This window comes from Solanum stenotomum, chromosome 8 (assembly GCF_019186545.1).
Source record: "Solanum stenotomum isolate F172 chromosome 8, ASM1918654v1, whole genome shotgun sequence".
NCBI classification, from domain to species: Eukaryota; Viridiplantae; Streptophyta; class Magnoliopsida; order Solanales; family Solanaceae; genus Solanum; species Solanum stenotomum.
The window spans coordinates 29443684-29467826 of NC_064289.1; the positions used below are offsets into that span (position 1 = coordinate 29443684).

Sequence of the window (24143 nt, forward strand, 5' to 3'; positions counted from 1 at the left end):
GATAAATAGAAGTAAAAGATAACATAATTTTAAAAAAAATAATTAGAAACTTAATATGAAAAGCGGAAATTACTTGCAAAGTTAAAGTTTTAATAAAAAAAAAGTGTCTCTCACTCTCTTTGAGAGAGTGAATACACTTTCTTTGCCACTTTAGCATATAGAGTGACATTAATTTCATTTTAAAATAGTTCAAGGGGGTAATCGGATCATCGTGAAATATATGTGTGTAGTTGGAAATTCTGCTATAAGTTGGGGAGGGCTTTTGGCCATTTTCTCTAATTATATATGATTTAGACTTCTTTTTCTTTTTACAAGTATCACTTATTTATTTTTGCAACGACTAATGTCCATCTCGTCAAAATAAATGATTATAATAAATTTTTTAAAATTTGAATATTCTATATATAATAAGCTACAATGCAAAGATTTTTTTATAGTATTTAGTTATATTCTAACTATCTTATTAGCTTTCAACCAAAATGAGTACTTCTTTTAAATAATAAATATGTCATTGTATGAGCTATTTATTACTCATTCCTTTTGAATTTGTTAATCTTATTTTGATCTGACACATAGTTTACGAAAGTAAATTAGATTTTGAGAAAACATATTAAGTGATACTTGAAGTTGTCCTAGATTTTCAAAAAAACACATTAACTTTGCGTGTGTCATATTACCCCACAAAACATTCAAAATCACAATAAATACACATTTTTACATAATATTTCCATTTTGGACAAAAATATCCTTCGAATGTGCAATTTCTTAAAAACAAAAAGTGGGACCCATTATTGATGTATTGATGGATGCTTTGGTAATTTCCTATGATGAATTCGTTTTGTTTGTTTCTTTTAAATTTATTTTACTATACTAAATAATTGTATAAAATATTATAAATCATGATAATTAATTACTTAAATATCTAAAAGATATAAAAATATATAAAAGATCTGATTGACTCTTCAAATTTTACCGGTGACACATAAATTGGGACAAATGAAATAATATATATTATTTGAAAATTTCTTAGAAAGTACTATAAATTACAGTAATTAACAGCTAGAAATATTTCAAAGACAAAAAAAATTGATTGAATCTCAAATTTTTTTTAGTACTACATAAATTGAGAAAGAAGAAATGGCATCTATTATTTGAAAATGGCGTAAAAGTATTACAAATCATACAATAAGAATTAACAATTTTAAATTTTAAAAGACTTTAATGTTTTATACTTATTCTATTTTCACTTTGGACAAAAATATCCTCCCAATATGCATATTTTTTTAAACAAAAAGTGGAACCCATTATTGATGTATTGAAGGATGCTTTGGTAATTTTCCTTTGATGAATTCATTTTGTTTGTTGTTTAGTTTTTTTTAAATAATTGTATAAAATATTCTAAATCACAATAATTATTTACTTAAATATTCAAAAGATATAAAAATATGTAAAAGATTTGATTAACTCTTCAAATTTTATCGGTGACACTAAATTGGACAAATGAAATAATATATATTATTTGAAAATTACTTAGAAAATACAATAATTTACAGTAATTAACAATAGGATATTTTAAAGAAAAAAAAATTGATTGAATCTCAAAATTTTATTAGTACCACATAAATTGAGAAAGAAGAAATAACTTTTATTATTTGATAATTGCGTAAAAGATATTACAAATCATACAACAATAATTAGCAATTTAGAATGTTAAAAGACATAACAAATTTTTTACCATAGTTAACAATAATTAAAAATTTAAACTATTTTAAATTAATATTAAAGTTTGATTAACTCTTTAATTTTGTCTTTGTCACATAAATTACAACAAAAAATGATGCATATTGGGCCCGTGCTAGCACGGGCTCAGATGTCTAGTATATATATATATATATATCACTAAATTTATATATTATGAAAAAAAATTCATTGAGAGGGTAGATAGGGGGTGGATTAGGGGTGTGTGATTTTCTAGTATTTTTTACTTTGTTTTTAAATAATATATGTTACTCCCCTTTTCTCAATTAATGTTACACTAATAAAATTTTGAGAATCAACTTAATTTTCTATAAGTTTTTAAATTTTTTTAATTATTGTGATATATATTACTTTTACGTCATTTAAAAAAAATATATGTTACTCGTATATCCCTATTTATGCGGCACTGATTCGAGGGTCAAATCAGACTTTCTATATCTTTTGAATATGTTAACCTCTCAATTATTGTGATTTATAGTATTTTTTACGTTAATTTTAGAAAATATATATGATTTTATTTGTTTCAATTGAGAATCAGCTTAATTTTCTATAAGTTATTTATTTATTTTTATTATTGTAATATATATTACTTTTACATCATTTTTAAACAATATACGTTACTCGTATATCCCTATTTATGCGGCACTGATTCGAGAGTCAAATCGGACTTTCTATATCTTTTAAATATTTTAACCTCTCAATTATTGTGATTTATAATATTTTTTACGTAAATTTCGGACAATATATATGATTTCATTTGTTTCAATTTGTGTAGCACACATAGAATTTCAAGAGCCATTTTTTAAAAATGATTTAAAAAAATTCAAGTTCTTAGTTATTGAGATTTACAATACCTTTTACATAGTTTTCAAATAATACGATTTGAATTATTTTTACACAAATTTAAAAATATATAAAAGACTAAAAATAAGACTAATAAATTAAAAACAAAAAAATTATAAAAATATCTTTGAAGTGCCAGACAGTCATGTTGACCCTGACCTGCTTGGTTATTGGCACTTATATATTTGTAAATGACTAAGAGGGTGTTTGGATTGACTTAACAGTTGGTCAAACCTACTTTTAAGTTAGTTTTGACTTTCGAAAGTGTTTGACAAATATAAAATATAACTTAAAATAAGTCAAAGATGAGTTAAAATAAGGTTTTTTTTTTTTAATTTAAAGTCGGGCATATACCCCTTTTATTGCAAAATCAACTGTACAAGATCAGGCCCAAAAGTGGCCTTGTGTCCAATAAGACAAAATAAAATAAGAAAAAGGACCAAATGAACAAAGATAGTGGAGAGGTCACTGTAACATATCTTGAACATATCTGTTGGAAGAAGCAGATCATGGAGGAAGACAAGGTTGCTGTTTTTTTCTGATCCCCGGAGGAAGCACCATAATTAAGCGTGTGAGCTACTTGTCGTCGTCCAACCCCCGAAAAAAGCACCGCTATCAAAGATAATCTCCATCTTCACTTCTAGCTGAAAATGAAAAGAAATTCACCCTTCTCTATCTCGCAATAGGAGCTAGGAACGTCAGAGCTTCAAGATTCTCTGAGCAGACGACATAAAAGATCTTACTTCAGGTAAGAAGTTATCAGATACTACTAGATCTATTGAAATCGTCACTATGCATACACTAGATTGTGCCTTTATGCTGATGTGATGGAATAAAACAGTCTACAGTCATCTCTAAATTTATGTATAAATTTTCTAAACTAAAATTTGATGGATTGAATCTCAAAAGAAATTAATACCACCATCTAAATTTTTGTCTAAAAAATAAATCACACTTTTAGAGGACAATCTTGACAGAGATGATACCATGTAATCTCTTTGTAGATTCAAAAATGCAGCAGTACAGATATTAAAACAAGCACCCAGTATTGATAATAATGTCTTGGTTAGGTATTCCTTGGACACCTCAAAGCCCTCACCAGGTGCGAAACACACAAACCATAACGAAATTTCTTCAGACATTACTGTAGTCACTGAACACTATGTTTTAAATTGGTATTCCTCTTAAAAGTTAAATCTGCATCAAGTAGTAAATCAACAAATTGATTCCGCTAAAAATCTTCTGATATTAGGAGTACCACTTTTATCCATGTATATAATCTTTTTGCCTTCATTGGGAACTTCTTGTACATAATTAAGTTGATAGTTACCTGCAAAATCAAAAACTAAGTTAGCAAAATAATCAGCAAGAGTATTTCCTTCCCTGAGGGAATGTTGTACTCTTGCCGACACAATTCCCTTCAAATTCTGAATGAATCTGACTTCCAAAGCCACACTCCATGGAGTTTTCCACTGTCCCTCTAGAATATGAACCATTGCCAGAGAATCTGTCTCAATAATAATCTGAGACAACATATTGTCTCTGCAAAACACCAAACATTCTCTTATGGCTATGGCTTCTGCAATCAAATTGGTGGTCTCCTGAAGTTTGACCCCTTTAGCTACAATTAAATTTCCTTCATGATCCCTAATACAAAAAGTAGCTGAATTAGGTCCAGGGTTGCCCTTAGAAGCACCATCAGTATTACCCTTAAACCAATTTATCGGAGGTGGAACCCATTTCACCACTTTGAAGTTATAGACTACGCTATACCCTTCCAGATACTGCACAATTAGAGGCCAATTATTCAAACCAAAATTGCCCTTACATCGAAGCTTAATGAACCTCAGAATAGTGTTATTAATTTCCCATATCACATTTCCAATCGAATAAGATCCACCATTTAATATAGTATTTCTCTTCTTCCACAAAAACCACATTATAACTATAGGAATAGCCTGATAAACTAGCTTTATCCTGTAGTTACCATCAGTAGACCACCATTTTCTCACCATCTTTTTACATTCAACATGACCCCAATTATTCCAGCCGTTCTAGAGTAATACGACCATATTCTGGTTGCGATCTCTTCTCTCAAGAACAAATGATTAATAGACTCATTCTCAGGAATGTTACAACACCTGCAATTCTGAGAGATATCAGGATTCCAAGCATGAATGACATTAGCCACAGGTACTTTTCCTCGCCAAATCCTCCAGGCTAGAAATGAGAACTTGAAAGGTAAACCTTTCACCCATAAAGATTTGAAATCTTCATTGACATTCTCCTTTTTCCTTAGCAGTTCCCAAACACTCTTAACACTGAAATATCCAGTACTAGATTTGGTCCACCAAGGTTTGTCCGCTAAATCTTCCAACTGTAGAAACCTCATATTATGTGTGATATGATCCACTACATATTCAGGAATAGCATCATGAAGAGCATCAAAATCCCAGCCCTCCTCATTAAAAAGGTCCCCTATATCTCTCATGGGGTGACATGTTGAGGTGCCTAACTAATGTAAGTGCAAAGGCCCAAGATTGGACCAATTATCATACCAAATGGAAGAAGTTCCACCCCTAGGTTCCCACCACAAATGTTGTTCAATAACATCTCTATTTTCAAGCATATGTTTCCAGATTTGAGAACCTCTTTTCCATTGCACAAGAGAAGGAATTTGTTTCTTGCAATATTTGTTCCAAAAGAAGTTGGACCACAAATTGTTTTGTGTCCTAAATTTCCACCACAATTTAGCATATAAAGCCTGAGAAACTTCAAATAATGATCTGAAACCAAGCCCTCCTTCCTACTTTGGTAGACAGACTTTGACCCATTCAGCCCAATGTTTACTCCTACCAGACTCCTTATTACTCCAAAAAAATTTAGCAAAGATCTTATGTAATTCCTTGATCACACATATAGGAGGAGTGATTGCAGATAATACATATATAGGAATGCTTTGCAAAACACTAGAAAGTAGAACTTCTTTACCACCAAAGGATAACATCCCTCTTTTCCATACTTGTAGTTTACCTTTAACTCTTTCAATCAGCTCTGCATATTGTTCTTTTCTCTTTCTTGTATGGGTGATAAGACATCCCAAATACTTCATAGGAAAAGAACCCTTGTTTATTCCAACACACTGCTCCACTAAGGTTGGAATTCCTGCTGCTACATTTTGATGCAAATAAAAGAAACTCTTGTCTTTGTTCACCTTTTGGCTAGATTGATGCTCATATTTCTGTAAAACAGCCATTATTCTTCCTAAGGAGTACTCATTAGTTGATGCAAATATAATGGTATCATCTGCATAAGCTAAATGATTTAAGTTTGTACTCCATTTAGGCAAACCATAGCCCACATACTGAGGATCATCAAATAAAGAATTTAGAGCTCTAGAAAGAACTTCAGCTGCTAGAATAAATAGGGCCGGAGAGAGAGGGTCTCCTTGCTTCACACCCCTTGTAGAATGAAAGAAACCATATGATTGGCCATTAATAAGGACTGAGTAGTAATTGTTAACAATAAGTCTCCATATCATATCTGTAAATCTTGAATTAAAGCCCATCTTCCTCAATACCTTCATCAGAAAAAACCAAGACACTCTATCATATGCTTTAGCCATGTCCAATTTAATGACAACATTAGCAGGCTTCCCTCTTTTAGTAATGTCAGTTACCATCTCTTGAGCTAGTAGAACATTTTCAATAATACTTCTTCCTTTAATAAAACCAGACTGATTTGAAGAAATCAGTTTAGGTAACATATCCTCCAGCCTATCATGAATAATCCTATACAAGATCTTGTTCACAAAATTACTCAAACTAATAGGTCTCATATCAGAGAAGGTTTGTACATGTGCCTTCTTTGGTATGAGAACCAGATTAGTATGTGTAATGGATTTCGGAAGGGTATTGCCAGCAAAAAAATCCTGCACCATTCTTAAAATATCACCACTAACTATATCCTAGCACTCCTGAAAAAATTTACCTGTTAACCCATCAGGGCCGCTGGCACTTTTTGCACTTAGCTTAAACACTGCTTTTTTCACATCTTCTAAAACTGGACTAGCACACAAAGCTGCGTTCTCTTCCTCAGTAACTAATTCAGAGATGTGAGACAATAAAGGAAAATTAGTAACATCACTTTCCTGTTGAAATTGTCTATGGAAATGCTCTACTTCTTCATTAGCAATAGTCCCTTCTTCTTGTAACCACTCCCCTTGTGAATTTTGAATTCTATTTACTCTCCTCTTCCGTCTTCTTCCTTTCACCAGACTGTGGAAGAATCTAGTATTCCTATCCCCATTTTCAAACCAATCATATCCAGCTTTTTGTTGCCAAAAAAGCTCTTCAAAGTGTAGATATCGATTATATTCAGCTTTTGCTCTTTGCATGATAGATCTATTTTCACTAGAGGAGTCTTCTTCAAATAATTTTTCTTTAATTCTAGAAATCTCCTATCTTATGATAAGTTGCTGAAAAATATCCCCATAAGTCTCTCTACTCCACATTGTTAGTGCCGTTTTGATTTTCTTGATCTTTCTTTTAAAGTCTAAAAAAGGGTTAAATGAACTCTGAGAATCCCAATTCAATCTAACCAATTCTTTAAAAGATTCATGCTCAGTCCAAAAATTCAAGAACCTGAAAGGTTTCTTTTTATTTGCACCTCCATCTGCATAAGACACTAACATTGGAGCATGGTCTGATCCTACTCTAGGCAAGTGATCAATCTCTAACTGAGCAAAAATATTTTGCATCTCTGCATTTATCAGTGTTCTATCTAATCTTTCAAAAATACAATCATCGCCTGCTCGACCATTTCACCAAGTAAAAGGACATCCTTTAAATGGTACTTGTGAAAGATCGCAAGATTCAATACATATCTTGAAGTCATCAACATCTGCAACAACTACTGGTACTCCACTAATCTTCTCTTCTCCATTAAGAACCACATTAAAATCCCCACCTATCAACCAAGGTCTGTCCATCCCAGTAGAAATAGAATATAGCTCTTCCCATAGATTCAACCTCAGATTGCTATCACACTTAGCATATACAATAGTAGCATAAAAACTTAAAGCAGTGAAGTGGTTTTTCATCAATACAGTGAGCTGCTGATCTGAATTACTCACCACTGAAACATCAAAGCCGTGATTAGTAAATAACCAAATCTTTCCATTGTTATTATGAGTCCCCAATGGCATTTTTAATCTTCTTCTATACTTGTTGATGTGTCTAACTGCTTGAAAAGGCTCTAATAATGCAACAAAAGCAAACTTGTGATGATAATGTAACATTTGCACCCTCTGAAAGGCATTTTGTGTTCTCACTGACCTTATATTCCAAATGAGTGCATTCATTATCATTTTGCAAAAAGGGATGAGACCTGTCTCTTTGGTTGCACCCTTACTGGTTGTGATATATCTTCATGTCCTTGTTTTTTTCCTTTCCTTGCAGATTTGATAGCTTTAATAGCTCTTGGTGACAGATCTCCATTATTTAAAAACCACTCATCATTGGAATCAGAGTAAATATTTTTAGTCACCTTAACCTCCTCCAAGTCTTCCAAGTTTGAGTCTCCTTGCTTGTGAGTAAGTATATCATGTAAAGCTTTATTTGGAGATTCTGTATTAACCATAACCACAAGGGTTTCTTCATTTTGTCTTGCTGAATGTATTTGAGCTATTTCTTTATTGTTGCTGTGTTGTTCATGCTCACTTGTCTGCAATTGTAATTCCGAATCAAACTTTTGCTTTGATGTATTACTTACAATGTTCGAGCTGAACTCATTCTCATCATTGTTTCCATCTACATGCAGGTATTTTCCTCTGGATATGTCATTGTCAATCTCGAAGGTTGAATCCATAAAAGATTGATTCTCAGGTTCTTCTTTGTCTCGTGCATCACGACTCTCTATTAATTCTTGTATTTTATCGAAACCTTGTTGTTTTGCAGAGCCACATGTACCCAAACAGTTCCCAGATGAATTTTTATCCTCCTCCTCAAAGTCACCATTTATTACATCTTTCTGATAATTATCTCGGCCAGATTGCTCTCCAACAGATATTTCTTTGTCCTCCACTTCTTTCTCTTTATTTTGTGCATATTGATCTAAAACATGACGTTTTGCAGGGCTTGCTGATTGGTCGGTATCATGAGTTGGTAATATTGCTTCAAAGGATTTTGTAACCCACTCCTTTGAAGTCATGTTCCCGTCATCTTTATCTTTTTGATTAGCTTCTACATTAATTGTCTTTTCGACTTTACCATTTGTTACCATTGCTTGTATCTCCTCTTCTTGATTAAATGCTTGAAATTTGTTCGCCACATTAATGGGGAGTGTGTTGTCCCTATTGACTAGTTTGCGATTGTCTCGCACAACATTCCACTTCCCTGGATCCCCCACTACTTTGCCACTGGAAAGGACCCTAGCTTTTCCTTTTTGAAATGTATGCACCTGTTGCTTCTGCGTTTCTTGCGAATGGTCCGGTTCCGGTGGCTTTTCTATACTTTTTACTTGATTAATCTTCATACAATTGTGCCTGTCATGACCTTGCATTTTGCACTCACCACAATACTTGGGTACAAAATCATATTGAATGTTAACTACATTTGTCCTTATTTCTCCAGACTCTTCATCCTCAATGTTTATATGCATTGATTTGGGAAAAGTTCCTTTTAGATCAACTAGTACCTTCACCCGAGCACAACTCGGTCTTGTCTTGCTAATGGTAGCTTGATCCAATTGAATAGGTTTTCCTACGGCTGATGCCAAAGAGAATAGACACTCTTTAACAAAGAAAGTAGGCAGAAGATTAGGAAAAGAGATCCATGCCATGGCCATAGATGTTTCCTCATTGACTTTGAATTTCGAATCATAGATAAGTGTTCGCATGAGATAGGAATACCCATCTTTACATGTGAGATAAACAACGCCTTTCGAGATTAGATTAACAAAGTCTTTTTCTTTGGATAACCGAATCAATATATGCTTACTACGGAATAATCCAATTTGACAACTTCCTTTCACCCCGCATTGTTGAGGGATAATCTTCCTCAATTCATCTAAATCTGCCCAATCAAACGTGAATTTTCCAATAACAGCATATTGGAGTCTTTCAATTTGGTTCATTAGATTAACTTCCTTCTCTGTCCACTTAATCAATGGAATCCCTTCCACTATGGTGATCTCCTTCCTCAAAGAAGCATTTTGATGGACTTGTGCATTGTTTAGATTTATCGAATCTGCAAAAGTAAAAGGCAAACTAGTATTTCCAATCGGCTCAACGTTCTTGACTGAAGGTAAGTAAGGAAAATCGGTAGTAGTAATTTGCAGGCCCCCCACCAGAGGTGGTAGGCTGCCGGCCGATGTGCACATAGGGTTTAGTCTTTCTACCAACTCCATATCCCTTTATGTCTAGCAGGAACTCGAGTTAAAATAAGTTAGGAAGTGTTTGACAAGGTAAAAAATGACTTAAAATAAATCAAAAAATTTAAATTAGGTCTCTCCTACTTTTTATTTTTTGACGGAAAAGCTACATTTTTGTTAAGTTAATTCAAACAGACTCTAAATAATAAAAGAAATTAATGAAAACAAAAAAATCATAAAAAATATGTCAGGTAGGCATGTTGACCATGACTTAATTGACACTTATATATTAGTAAGGGAAGCAGAGAGCAGGCGGCCCTGCTTCTTGTCTCCGCCCCCGCTCCCGCCGTGCTGCCCAATCTTTCTTCTCTCTCGACAACTCTCTTCAAGCAAAGCCGATTGTACAACTCATGCTAAATCAGTGTATAGATACCTCCAATCATCTCATTTATGCAGGTTTCTTTTCCTTTCCATCTTCTCTTTAGATGTACTTGTGTGTTTGTTTTTTCCCCTTTCTGAAACAGACTTGAAAAGCCTCTATTTCAGCATATACTAGTTGGGTCCTTGATGGAAGATAATTTGATCAATGCTATAGTAATGGATCTTGATTTGAACCACGAACCTATGGAGTCGTCAGCTTTAGGATTAGGGTCTTTGTCCAATACTAGGATAGAACAAAGAATTCTTCACCTTGAGGCTGTTGCAGCTAGGTGGCGTCAGGTTCATAATTCTGCTCCTGATACAGCTCATAATTCTGCTAATGAGCCTCCTAATTCTGCTGCTAATGAGGCTCCTAATTCTGCTGCTGATACGGGTCATAATTCTGTTCAACATCACAATTGTCTAGGCAAGGGAAAAGGATGCAAAAGAGATAGATCCCATTTAGTAGCAAAGGCATTGGAGATGGATGTAGTGGTTAAGAAAGTTGATAAGAATGGTCCAAGTTTCTTTGACTGTAATATATGTTTGGATATTGCAAAAGAACCTATTTTGACTTGTTGTGGCCATTTATATTGCTGGTCATGCTTTTATAACTTACCTTATGTTGATTCAACTACAAAAGAGTGTCCTGAGTGCAAGGGAGAGGTCACAGATGCAAATATTACTCCAATTTATGGCAATGCCCACAGTTACTGCTCCAAACAAGTCCACTCTGCTTTCGAATTACCACCAAGGCCAAAAGCAAATAGAGTCGAGAGTGTTAGACAGCAGCGTGTCACTCGGGGATTGTCTCATATCCCAGTTGCAGAAGCACTTAGGCGAATTAGGAATAGTATTGGATTGGGCGATCACCCACAGCAACTGGACACTGGTGGCGTTAGTTCAACTTCTCTGAACGGCTCTCAGGAGTTGCAAAATACTGAGGCCACTGGCAGCCAGCGACCACGCTCCCGAGTGTTTTCGAGGGTATTATCAGAGGGTGCGGCTTCTCTTTCATCGGAATTAGAAAATGTACAGAGGCTGTTTGAGGACATTACAGCGTCAATTACAGATCGCATTCATGAAAGAACCAATTTACAAGTTTCACCAATTGGTCATGTTGTAGCTGATGAAGGTAATTCTCTCAGAAGAGACGCTGCTATCATACAATCAGAGCATCAGACTCTGGATTCAATTGCAGAAGCAAGCTCTGTTGTATCTCTTCCTTCCTCTTCTCAATCAAATGAAGTTTCTGATGCGGCGCTTCAGTTGGAAAATCTGACAACTGATACTGCAAACCTGCCTGTCATTCTATCTCCATATTCCAGGAGGAGAAGTGGTTTCTCAAGGCTTTCAGATTTAGATAGCGAAATTCTTCCTGAAACAAGAAGAAGATTTAGCTGATGCATTTGAATGATCAAGGTATAAGTTTTCTGTTATTTTACCTAAAGAAGTAATACATTTCATGTTATCATGTTCATCAAACGTGAGGAATTGTCACTCTAATTAAATAGCTTACGTAGACACTATTCTCGAATGTGGTCAAGCAAGTGGTGTTGCCCTTGTTGGAAGTGATAATCTAGCTCAGAGATTTACCATGGTGGAGAAAATTTTTGATGATAAGCTTTTTGAAAAAGATGTAGCTGCTGAGATTGTGGCATCTTGGGTGTACAGTAGATAGTAGGTACTTTTCTTAGGAAGCAATGTTATCCCCATTGCTTTTTTATACATTTTGTGACAGTTCCTGGTGGTTTAATGACAGTTTTCGATTACGTAAATGGTATCCCAGGTTTACTTAGAGTAAAATCGGTCTCTTGTATCAAACATTTCTTTCCAATTTCATGAAATTTAAACTAGTACTTCAGCTCTTTCTTAGTCTTTCTATTTTTCTTTAATAAAATCAAACATAGTATTTCTGTATTCTTAATTATCCTGTAATCTATAGATGCTTCTCGATCTGAAGTAGACCCTTTTGGTACCCTTCTCAATTTATTTTACTAGGAGACTAATAATCAGGTTTCTTGTAGAAATCATAAAGATGTCCTAGAAATTCTTACTCGGCTACCTTCACTTATACCAACTAACTCCATTTAGCACAACAAGTGCCTGCGTCATCCCTGAGGCTAGAGACTTGATGGCTTAATCTTCCATCAAGAACCCTCCGCTTCCTTTGCCTTCATGTTGTCATCATTCTCTCCTTCAGTTTTTTCTTTTAAATTTCCATCATAGTACCGATTCCTTTATCATCCCTGACATTACCCATTGAACTTTAAATATTTCCCTGATCATGCACAAAAGGTTGTGCCCAATAGGACAATGAAGTACAAGTGGTTGACATCCTCACCCTCTTTCTTACACATGAAGCACCAGCACGGACCATAGAAATTAAGATACTTCTTGGTGTTCTCGGGTTGAATGATGAAACTCCTTTTTCTCCTCATCTGACATTGTCATTGTCTTGCTTTTCGTGTATCCACCTAACCCTGCCCGTAAAATTAATCTTTTGCCTGTAACTGAATTTGATCTCTCTGTTAAATCCTCATATTTCTAATCTTGCTAGTTTCTTCCAGTTTTAGATCCCATAATATCGTCCATGTTGATCACCAAGTTGATTTACTATAGCTATCTGCCGCCTTGATATATTGTAAACAAGTTGAAAGACTTTCACATAATGGAATGTTTGGACACCATCTTTGTTTCCTAAAATGTAGTCTCATACCATCTCCTGGCTTATACTTGACATCATTCCAATCTTTAATAATACTCTTTCATGGAGGGAGCAGCGTGGCATTTGTATCTGATTTGTCCTCCATCCCTCTATATACATTCTGTATTTTCTTCGATGAATGCTTGGTCTTCTATCCCAAACATCTATAGCTATTTTCCTTGTAGAGCCACGTAGAATACCTTCAAAGTCTCTTGTAGTGAAATCCCTTACATTTTTATACAGGATATAGTGGTACTGTTTTGATCTAGTGATTGATTTTTATACAGAAACTTTATAGAATATTCTGTTGTTTCATCCACTCCACCTACTAAGGATGATTTCACTCTTCTTCAAATTATTCGTCAACCCAGAGGCTTCCTGGAACTACAATAGTATGTTCTTTAAGTTCTGGAGTTGTTCCGTCTTTGCTTCATAAAGTACCAAGATCAAGATACAAGGCTGTTTGCCTTGAAGCCTCTCAATTACCCTCTTATGGCTGCTTGAAGCTTCTATTTTCTGTAAGATACAAATTATCTCCCTAGCATCGATCAAATGTATGAGCCTCTACCTTTACATCACAAATTACACGCCACCATGGAGCATCAAGGTGTATCACAAGAGTCATGTAAAATTATCCATTTAGTTTATAACTTGAGTCATTTGCTTTTCTTTGTATTGCTTAAGTTATCTGTCAACTTACGCGTGTCAAAATGGGTTGAGTTAGGATGGATTGAACTACGGATCACAACTCAATTTGCCAAGTTAGAATTACTCAAAGTGAAGCAACAGTAGGATGAAAATGCATTCAAGAAAAACATAAATTGACGGGTCCTCGACAATACTCATTTAAAAGGTTGTTAATTAGATTTTTTTACGGATAAAATACTCATTTTAAAGGGCCATCACTTTATGTATTTGGAAAGATTCAGTCATATTTACGTCTGAATTGGACTTTGATTTGGAAGACCAAAAAAAATATTTTTCAAAAGGGCTTCTGAGAAATTATTTTACGGGAAAAAAAAGCATATATATACAAAAATAAGAGTAATTTACCAATGTTTATCAAACTTAGGAAGAGTTTTTTACAAGTATATACTCAATCACACTTTAAATGTCGCTCAAAATTTAGAATTTTGCTCACAATATCGTGTATAAAGGCTATTTGAAATATGAGTATAACTGTATAAATTTTATGTTAAGTTTATGAGTAAAAAATTACGCTTCAAATGTTCTCACTATGTCATCAATTTTGTATAAAGTTTTAGTTTTTGTAAAATTTAATACAGCTACAATAACATTGTATACAACTCATATCATATTCATACAAATATATAGCAATGCAGAGCACATAACCAAGTTTACCTATTATTTTATATACCGCCGAGGGTTTCTTAAATGTCCAATTGAAGCAGCTTGAAAGTGGAGCTTCGTCCTCCGTACAATCCCCATCTAAGGATGCAGATAGCTAATATTTGTGTCATAAATATCATCTTCAGATAATATCTTTTATCGAAACCCTATGCAATAAAACAAAACTTTAAATTCATATTATTATGTGTGCTTTAATTTTTTTTTTATGTTGTTATTTTATTTCAATAATGGTACGTACTACATGTAATTTGCAATGATTTTTATTAAAGATATCTTGTTATTCGTATTTTTGTCTCCAACATATTAGGTCTCTTAATTTTGTATTATGAGTTTGAACTTTACACACTTTAACATATCAAATTTTAAATGTGTCGCAGAATATATTTGAAGCACGTCATGCCAAATACTTATTTGAAAAAATAAAGGCAAGTAATATATGTGAATAAAAATGACGATATGTAATGATTTGATCCGTCGTTACTAAAAGGGTGTCTCACGCAATCATAAAGGTCCGGAAGTGCGGTGCAAGAATTCTCAAATTTGAGCACATAACGTTTTTGTCCCAAATTGAATTTTTGTAACGACCTGTTTCCGTCGTTATGGAAAAGTCAATGGGAAAATAATTTGGGCCAGAAAACTTTTGAGTAGTGACTTCGAAAATTGTAGCCTAGTCCAGATTTGGACGAAATCTGAGTCAGGTGAGGTCTAGAAAAATCTGGTAATGAATGGGGGATCTAATTATGAATTTGATCACATGAGTGGATAGCCAAGATGTTAAGGAACATGTACGGCTTTACGGAATCAAATTCGGGCGAGTAGAATTCCCAAAACTGATCTTGGCGTGAAAGGGTAATTTTAGAACGTCCTGATTTGAAAGTGTGTTGTGAAATGGGAGCTTGGAACTCAAATTTCGAGGTTCTATTTTCGTGCAAGCTGTCAGGGCGGGATTAATCCTGCCAGAGCGGGGACGCTGTAGCGGCACAATCGCGACTTAACGGGAAAACCCCCCAAAAATGTTAGGTTCTTAAGAGCTAGGATACGACCCAGAGCGATTTCTTGACAACTTTCCACGACTTTTGGTGCTAAAGGTAAGGATTTTACTCCCCTAATCTGTTTTTCGATCTGTAGAATTTAGATTCTTGGGTAATTATTATTGGGGGAGGGTTTTTGGACTGAATTTGATGGTGGGAGAAAGCCCTAGTTGCACCTTAGGATCATGGGTTTGGTCTTGGGTTATTGGGTTTGTCATAATCCAGATAATTAGACCTTAATTAATTGATCCTTGCATTAAATTATTGTTTTTAGACCACGAACAAGCGGAAAGAATCCGGAAAGGGAAGATTCAAGTGCCTTAGGGGGATTTAAGCTTGATTTCGAGGTAGGTGATGATTTAATTTCATGTACTTGTGATGTATGTTGGTAATTGCTTCATTGTAATGCATGTATGTATATGAATGTAGCATTATTGATCAAACCTAATAAAATGAGTATGAATGATCAAATGTATGCCATGATTCAATACTTGATTGTATGATTATGAGTATGTACATTATGAGTGTGAATGTGATTGTGGTTTTGTTCATTGGATCGGGTGTCACGTTCTGACATATATATTGAATAGGGTGTCACGTTCCGACACATATATTGAATCGGGTGTCACGTTCAGGCACACTAATTGAGATCAGGTGCCACGTTTTGGTACACTAACAGGTTGTGTATGGGTTCCATGAGAGGACTATTGAATTGTCATATTTACTTGTTATTGAGAATGTGGATTTGTACATTGCTCTTGAAATGATAACTGTGTATGTATTATGTGCATGTCATGTTTACTATATTGTGACTGCCCATATATGTTTCACTTATTGGAATAGCCGCGTGATCCTACCAGTATATTGTGGTTGTGTACTGATACTGCATTTGCTCGTTCTTTGTTGAGTACAGGGCATCTTCAGGTGGCTATTGATATACTTCAGCTAGGAAATCAATGATTGAGATCGGATTTCAAGGGTGAGCCAGTTCTTTCAGGCTGTCATGGAGTCCTTCAATTCCTTTAGTTCATTCTCTTCGGACTCAGACTATTGTTTAAATACTTCCTATGTTTGGTTGGGGTTCTACCTTTTTTCTTAGACTTGTTGCACTTTAGGTGTTTTGGTACATTGACTTTCAGATTCTAGGCGTTGTTTTCCGCAAATGTTTTGGTAATGGTTTTATTAACTTTCGGAGTTTATGAAAACTCCAATTTTCTTTAGACATTTAAACCTGTTTTCGTATCTTTAAATGTTCTAGTTTTTGTTAAGTTGTGTAGTTGAGATTGTAGTAATGGTTCTCCCATCGGAGGGTTAGTGTGGGTGCCACTCACGACGGTTGGGTCGTGACAATTTTGGGCCACGTTGATGTTAGCCCATCATAACAGAAGGCTTCCCGTTATGGCAGCGCAGCTATAGCGGTCTGACTCTTGCTATAGCGGGATGTCGAATTTCTGCAACCTAATCAATGCATCTTCTTTTATTCTCCTCCCACTTTTGAATGGAGAAAATCAGTTCATTAGTTATTGCTTTGCGCCAAGGTCGGCTATGTTTTCTTAACTGAGTAGTTAGACTTGTTTTCTATAGCATGGTATTTTGTATATTGACAAGAGGTTTCATGCCTAGGACTTTGGGCACAGAGTCTGAATAGTTAAAGGTTGTTTTTTGTTGTTAAGGGAGGAAAAAGATAATGACTAGGGGTAATTTTCTAGTTTCGATTGTTAACCTTGGCTTTTCTTGTCAAGGTGGTTTGGTGGCAATTGTAAGATTAAGAGTTATGAAATTGCTAGGTTATAGTCATTTCTAGGACTTCTGGTAATCAAGGGAAACTCATGTGTACTCATAATGGGGTTCAATGTTGGGCCATTAATATATTAGTACTGTTGTGTTGTCCAATAGATATATGTATGCATGTTTACGGCCTGTGGTATCACTCGTGTATGCACAATGGAAAACCATAGAAAAGCATATGTACTGGGATCCTTGAGTGGTATGAGTTACTTGAAAGTTGTTGATGAATCAGGTATGACTTGTTGTGCGGATGTTGTTTATAATTATTGTGCATATCAATTATTGGGTTGCATTTATGGGGACTCAATTCTTTAGTTGTCTAAACTATTTGTACTATTAATTAAAGGCGGAATGACCTGAAAGACCCTTGTACTTGGCTCATTTTGTCGGTTGAACCCTCATACTCATCACTTTGCCAACTAGACCCTTAAACCCATCAGAAAACAACATTTTAAACCCTTTTCTCCTCCGGTCAGAGTGCGTGTAATGGACGCGATTACACGTGAAATTCCACATCATTTTTAGTGCCACATGCGAAATTAAGTGCTAAAAAATTTTAAAAATTTTTAAAAAATCAAATAAATCAATTTTTTAATTTCTTTAACTTTTCAAATAGTCATCTTCTTCATATTTGGTCACAAATTGAGCACTAGATTCATACCCATCAGATCAAATTCTTCTTGATTTAACTTGTAAATTCAACTACAAGTTCACCAACACAAACTCAATGAACCCCAATCAAAAAATTTAAGTAATTTTACAAATTCACAAGACCCATTTATTATTTTTTAAGCTTTTTCAAACTTATCTATGGAGTTTTAAAATTTTCAATAGTCACAATCATTCTTCACATTATATGCATCTCCTCGTTGAAACCAACTAATAAAAGAATGATACTAATATTTTTCAAACCTAAAAAACAAAAATTTTAGAAGAAGTTGAGGCTACTGATTTGTATTAAAAAAAAGAAGAAGAAGAGGCGGAGAAGAGGCGGAGAAGAGTGAATGTGGGGGTGGAGAAAGAAGAATGGGCTGGAGAAAGAAGAAAGGTGAGGGATGTGGTGAGGGGTAGAGGAGAGAGGGCTGGTGGAGAAAAAGAAATGGTGGGTGTGGGTGAAGGAGGGTTGAAGAAGATGATTTTATTTTTATTTTGTTAGATTGTTTTTTTTTAAAAAAAATATTGTTTTAACTCGCTTCTAAGCGCGTGTAATCACGCATATTTCCAACTCACCAATATTAATGCCACATAAGCTCGGTCAATGGTCAGAGGGGTTTAAAATATTGTGTTTTGATGAGTTTAAGGGTTTGATTGGCAAACTGATGAGTAGGAGGGTCCAACTGACAAAAGGAGCCAAGTACAGGGGTCTTCCAGGTCATTCCGCCTTAATTAAATTAGTATATGTGCCAGTGCATTGCGCGGTTAGTTAATAAATGTATTAATTTATTGACAATTTCAACATTTAACTTATTATTAAATAATATTATTGTTGACACCCAATTTTGACCCTCCCCGATAATAATTAATTTCTGAGTTTCTTAATTTTCAAACAATTCAAAATAATTAGTTTTAGATATTTCAAAAAATAATAATAATAATAATAATAAGAAAATATATATATATATAGATATAGTTTGCAAGTTATTTAAGTAGTTTGTCACCTTTTATAATTTTCAAATAATAATAGGTCTCTTATATAATTTTGTGTATAGTTAGTATATTTTATAAATATTCAAAAAATCATCTTTAAAAGATTTTAGTTTTACTGAAATAGTTGGTTATTTGGTTTAGTTAATTAATACTCATATTTTTGAGTTAATTAGTTTATACTTAAGTTAATTATTTTATTTTGTTTAAAAAATAAGAAGCTCATAATTAATTTATATTAATTCATCTTGTTTAAGTTTTGACCAAATTCATCGATTGAATTTGATTTGGTTACGATTGAAAATTATTTAGGGATCTATCCTTTATCAATTTATTTCAACCAATTAAAAGATCAATTTTGGGCCTCTTTCCTTAAACCATTCCAGGCCCATTTTGCTTAATTCAACAACTCAATTCAATTCTCAACCCCTCTTCCTTCAATTTCCAGACCCCACTCCCTCATATTTTCGGCCCATTTCCCTGTTATTCAATTCTCAGCCCACCATTCAACAATAATATACCAACTACGTACAATACCCTTTCCACCAGCGCACAACGTACAATAACAATCCAACACAAACCGACCCCACCTCTACACTGTTCTCCTTCTCCCCTGCGAAAACGAGTCAGCAGCCCAGAAAATCGTACAGCAGGCATGCCTCTGTCCTCCTTTCCCCTTTCGAAATGAGTCAAAACCTAAAAGAAAAGGTGTTTAGCCGGAAGGGTGAAAGGTTTTGAAGTTTTGAATTTCAAATTTTGGCCTTTTGAATCCGATTTTTATTCCTTTCCCCCCCAAAATCTACCCTAATTCCTCCCTATATAACATCTCTTATGTTCATTTGTAAAGGGGGATTTTTTTTTGGGGGGGTTTTGGATTATTTTGTTGAGCAAAAATATCTAGAACAAATTAAGCAAAAATAGTTAAAATACATACCAAATATACTCCTAGGAACCAGAGGAGGCAACTAGTGTGAGTAGGAATCTCGTTGTGGTCGTGGAAAGTTACTTCTTTGCTCGTCTCGGTCTCAGTTTGCTGCGTTCACAAAGGTAAATCTTATCTCAATTCAACCTTTTCCACTTTCTTAATGTGTTAGCTATTTATTTGTTAGTTATTGCAAGTCTCCTAAGCGTTGGAATATTCTTATCGTTTTCGATTTAGTGTCGACTATGAATTAGTGATGGAACTTGTTTAGCTATTCAAATGTTGCTGTTTGTGTTTATTTTCTGGAAGACTTGATGATTCCTCTCCGTCTCGAACCTCTTTTCTCCTTGTTAATATTGGCTCATGCCACTTTTTTTTTCCTCATAATGTCACTACGAGTTATGATAGTTGTTTATTTTTGCTAGTGTTTATGTCTAGCTATGTGGTGGTTTCGATTCGTTTGAAGTAAGTAGCGTGAGTAGACGAGATGGTCATCTCAACTGCTTGAATACTTTATTTTATTTTGGTATTGGTTTGCTCTGTCTCCTTTTTCCTTGATGACCTCTTATTAGATTTTTATTTTTTTATTTTTTTTTACCCTTTGCAAAGCATGCCAAAAAAATCATTTTCATGTATGTATTTGGATATAATAATATTTGGTTGTTTCACCTTTCCTTCATCTATGTTGTCTTGGGGTTTAGTAATTTCACTGCCTAGAATGATCTTTGGTTCAAGTCTCCATCATGTTTCACATAATATTTCTTGTTTAAAATTGATTACCGTTTGTCAATTGAGTGAAAGCGAAAAATCTGAATTTCTTACTTTAGTTTCCAAATTTTGTCTTTGTTAGAGTCGGATTTGCAAGGTCATTTGAAAGCATGGTTTTTTTTTTTTGTGGTTAACCTTTCATTATGTGACATGCTGATTTTTTTTTTATTCCAAGGATAAATTCCTATGGCTCTGTTTGCCACCTATAAGTTTTAATAGTTCTTTAAATAACTTGTCAATATGAGAATATACATGGAATTGGGAATTGGGAATTGGCAGAGACTAAAAAAAATATAAATATAAAATTTGATTTGATCATAATTTGCATATCGTTTGCACCTACGGTCTCCGGTTTACATTCTTGCTTTGATCGCACATGATATGATTTTGCTCCTTTAAAAGAGTTGGTAGTATGTAAATTCTAGAATGTAGTAGATAAATATTAGCATATGAGAGTATAATAAATATTAAACTATGGTGGTATGTAAAATATTAAGATACGGTAGTAACAAATAATAGAATATGGTAGTGTATAAATTTAAGGACACGGTAGTATATAAATTCATAATAGAGTAGTATATAAATTTAGAATATGGCAGTTTAATAAACAATAAAATACGGTAGCACATATTTTTTTTTAGAATTTGGGAGTATAATAAATATTTAAATGCGGTAGTCTTATAATACGGTAGTATATGGATTTTAGAATATAGTAGTGTAATATATGGTAGTGTAGTAAATATTAGAATATAACAAATTTTCTTATATTATTCATAACTCTTACTTATTGATTCTCATTTTCGTGTTTGCATGTGAAATTTGTCCGGGTCCTCACGGACTGTATCCTCGCATTTTCCTTTGGGCCACGGAGGCCCATATCCCCTTTTATTCGAGTCAGCTAGCTAGTAAAATCGACAAACAGGTCTTGAAATTGAAAGAAAAGCGGAGCAAATCGGGAGTTGAAAAAGATTGGGCCAAAGCCTACCTTTATTTATTCGGAATTGTATTTTGTTATTATTGGGCCTAAGCCCTTGCCATTTTACTTACTATTACTTGTTAGTTCCTAGGACAGGTGGAGAAATTGGGCTTAAGGTCCAAAAGAAAAATATTTATCTCATGTTAGACTAGGACAGGTGCAGGTGACTCAAATGGGCTAAAGGCCCAAAACGAAAATGGGTCCAAATACTGGTCCAGGCGAACAGAAACCCGATTTGGGTCCAACCTTCTTTCCCTCTTTACTTTACTGTGTTTGTTTGGCTTGCTAGTATTTGTTGTTAATTTTAGGGTCGAAAAGTTCGAATCCCCGGAAGACGCCTATTTTGACTTAATAATTTAACTAAATCAGTCATTGCTTAACAAGACTTAAAAGAACAATTTTTTGCAAAATTAGCTAACTTAGATAATATTTAAGTACTTCCCTTTTCCCCTTNTTGCTAGTATTTGTTGTTAATTTTAGGGTCGAAAAGTTCGAATCCCCGGAAGACGCCTATTTTGACTTAATAATTTAACTAAATCAGTCATTGCTTAACAAGACTTAAAAGAACAATTTTTTGCAAAATTAGCTAACTTAGATAATATTTAAGTACTTCCCTTTTCCCCTTTAAAATAGTTCTAACTATAAAACAACTCAAATTTTGCAATTTAAATTAAGTTAAATTATTTTAGCCAAATAATTAATTGTCGGAAAATCGCATTAGCGGATATTCTAGGTGCTTTAAAAACCTTCCTAGAATATTAATAGGAACCTCGAACCCCCTTAATAGTTTTCAATAGATTTACTGTTTTAGTCTTTTGAAAACAATAGTTTTCTTGATTTTTCTTAAAAATTAAGTGGCGACTCTTAAACCAGTCAAAATATATTTTCCTTATAAAACAGAATGGCGACTCTTAAACCAGTCAAAATATATTTTCCTTATAAAACAATTATCAAATAAATGCTACACACTAAATATGTGTAAATAATAACTTTAACAATATATTAAGATAAAAATTCAAATCCGGCACATTAAACTCCAATCATCCTGCAAAAAAATAATTTATAATGGTTTACAATAATTATTGATAATAGATTTTAATGCTTAAAAAGTTGTTATATCTATATAATGCATACACACAAATCTCACTTATAGTAATAATTTTAAATATGAAGTTGATTATATTGATTTTGTCTCAACAATTACAAAGTCAAATCCAAAGAAGGAAAAAAGTTATATCGTCAATTATTTATGCATAGATAGAAATAGAAAAAGAATAAATTGTATCACTTTTCAAAATAATTGTTCCCTAATTATTTGGCTTTATCTACATATATACAACAATTAGATTTTGAAATAATTATCTTTATGTAAATATTTCTTTAACATATTCATTTAGATAAAATTTATATAGGGACTTCTTTGAAAACTAATAAGCATAAACACATATTTATTTAATAAGTATAAACAAATATTAACTGTTAATAAATAGTTAAAAGTGTTTGAATTTTCTTTAAAATGTGATGGAAAAAAAGGTAAAGAAAAAATATAAATTCATGATTTATTTTCGATGTAATATACATTTTGATTTATTTTTTTATGTTTTAAATAGTTATTTTTTTGTAAAAAAAAAAACCTATTTTAATTGATTACCTATATTTTAGGAACCACTACTCCATCCATAATTCAAAATTAAAATGATAACATTTACATAAATATCAGTTCCTAATTGTTTGGCTTTATGTAAAACAAATTTGAAGAAGTTTTTTGTTTTGATTTATTTAAGGCTATGCAGAACGTGTGGATTTTTTACTCTTTTTTTTTATTAATAAGAGTTAGAATTATTTAATTTTTATTTATTGAAAATGGCTGATCCACAGTCATTTTTATTTTATTTTTTCATTCCTACTTTTTAAATTAATTATTTTTTTAAAAAATGTTATTTCAATGTTTTTTTCATAATTCATGTTTTTTAAATTTAATTTAAGATAACTACGGATAAAATAAAAGATTATTAACATAGATTTTTATTGATTATAGGACTGTGTAATAGTGGAAAGGTATTTGAAAGTTATAAAACTGTCTTTTTTCTTTTCATTAACGTATTCATTTATGTAAAATTTACAAAGGAAAATCTTTTAAAACTAATAAGCATAAACAAACATTAATTTAATAAGCATGAACAAATATCCATTAATATAATTAGTCATTGTCAAGATCCAAACCATCGTGATTGACACCCACACTAATCCTCCGGTGTGAGAATCATTAATACTAATTAGCTAACCCAAGAACTACACAACTTAATCAAAACTAAGACATTTAAAATTACGGAACCAGGTTTAAATGCTAAAGGAAAAATAGAGTTCAGATAAACTCCAAAAGTCTAATAAAACAAATGCGGAATAATACCTAGAACCTGAAAGTCAATGTACCAAAACATCTAAAGTTCAACAAGTCTAAGAAAATGGGTACAACCCAATTAAACATAAAATAATCCTAATGTACTAGTCTAAGTCCGAAATGGGGACATAAACGAAAAGAGA

The 24143-nt window shown here is 33.3% G+C and overlaps 1 protein-coding gene across 3 annotated transcripts; it reads left to right on the forward strand.

Annotated features, from left to right (window-relative positions):
* Positions 1–10286: 10286 nt before the first annotated feature.
* Positions 10287–12170, forward strand: LOC125875042 (uncharacterized). Of its 3 annotated transcripts, none has more exons than XM_049556102.1 (3): positions 10287–10395; positions 10497–11814; positions 11916–12170. In XM_049556102.1, exon 2 carries the CDS (start codon positions 10540–10542, stop codon positions 11794–11796), a length of 1257 nt encoding a protein of 418 aa, XP_049412059.1. In that variant the 5' UTR covers positions 10287–10395; positions 10497–10539; the 3' UTR covers positions 11797–11814; positions 11916–12170. The 3 variants fall into 3 exon arrangements, with proteins under 3 accessions (XP_049412059.1, XP_049412060.1, XP_049412058.1); XM_049556103.1 differs by having other exon boundaries at positions 10497–10716; positions 10762–12170; XM_049556101.1 differs by having other exon boundaries at positions 10497–12170.
* The last annotated feature ends 11973 nt before the right edge of the window (positions 12171–24143 follow it).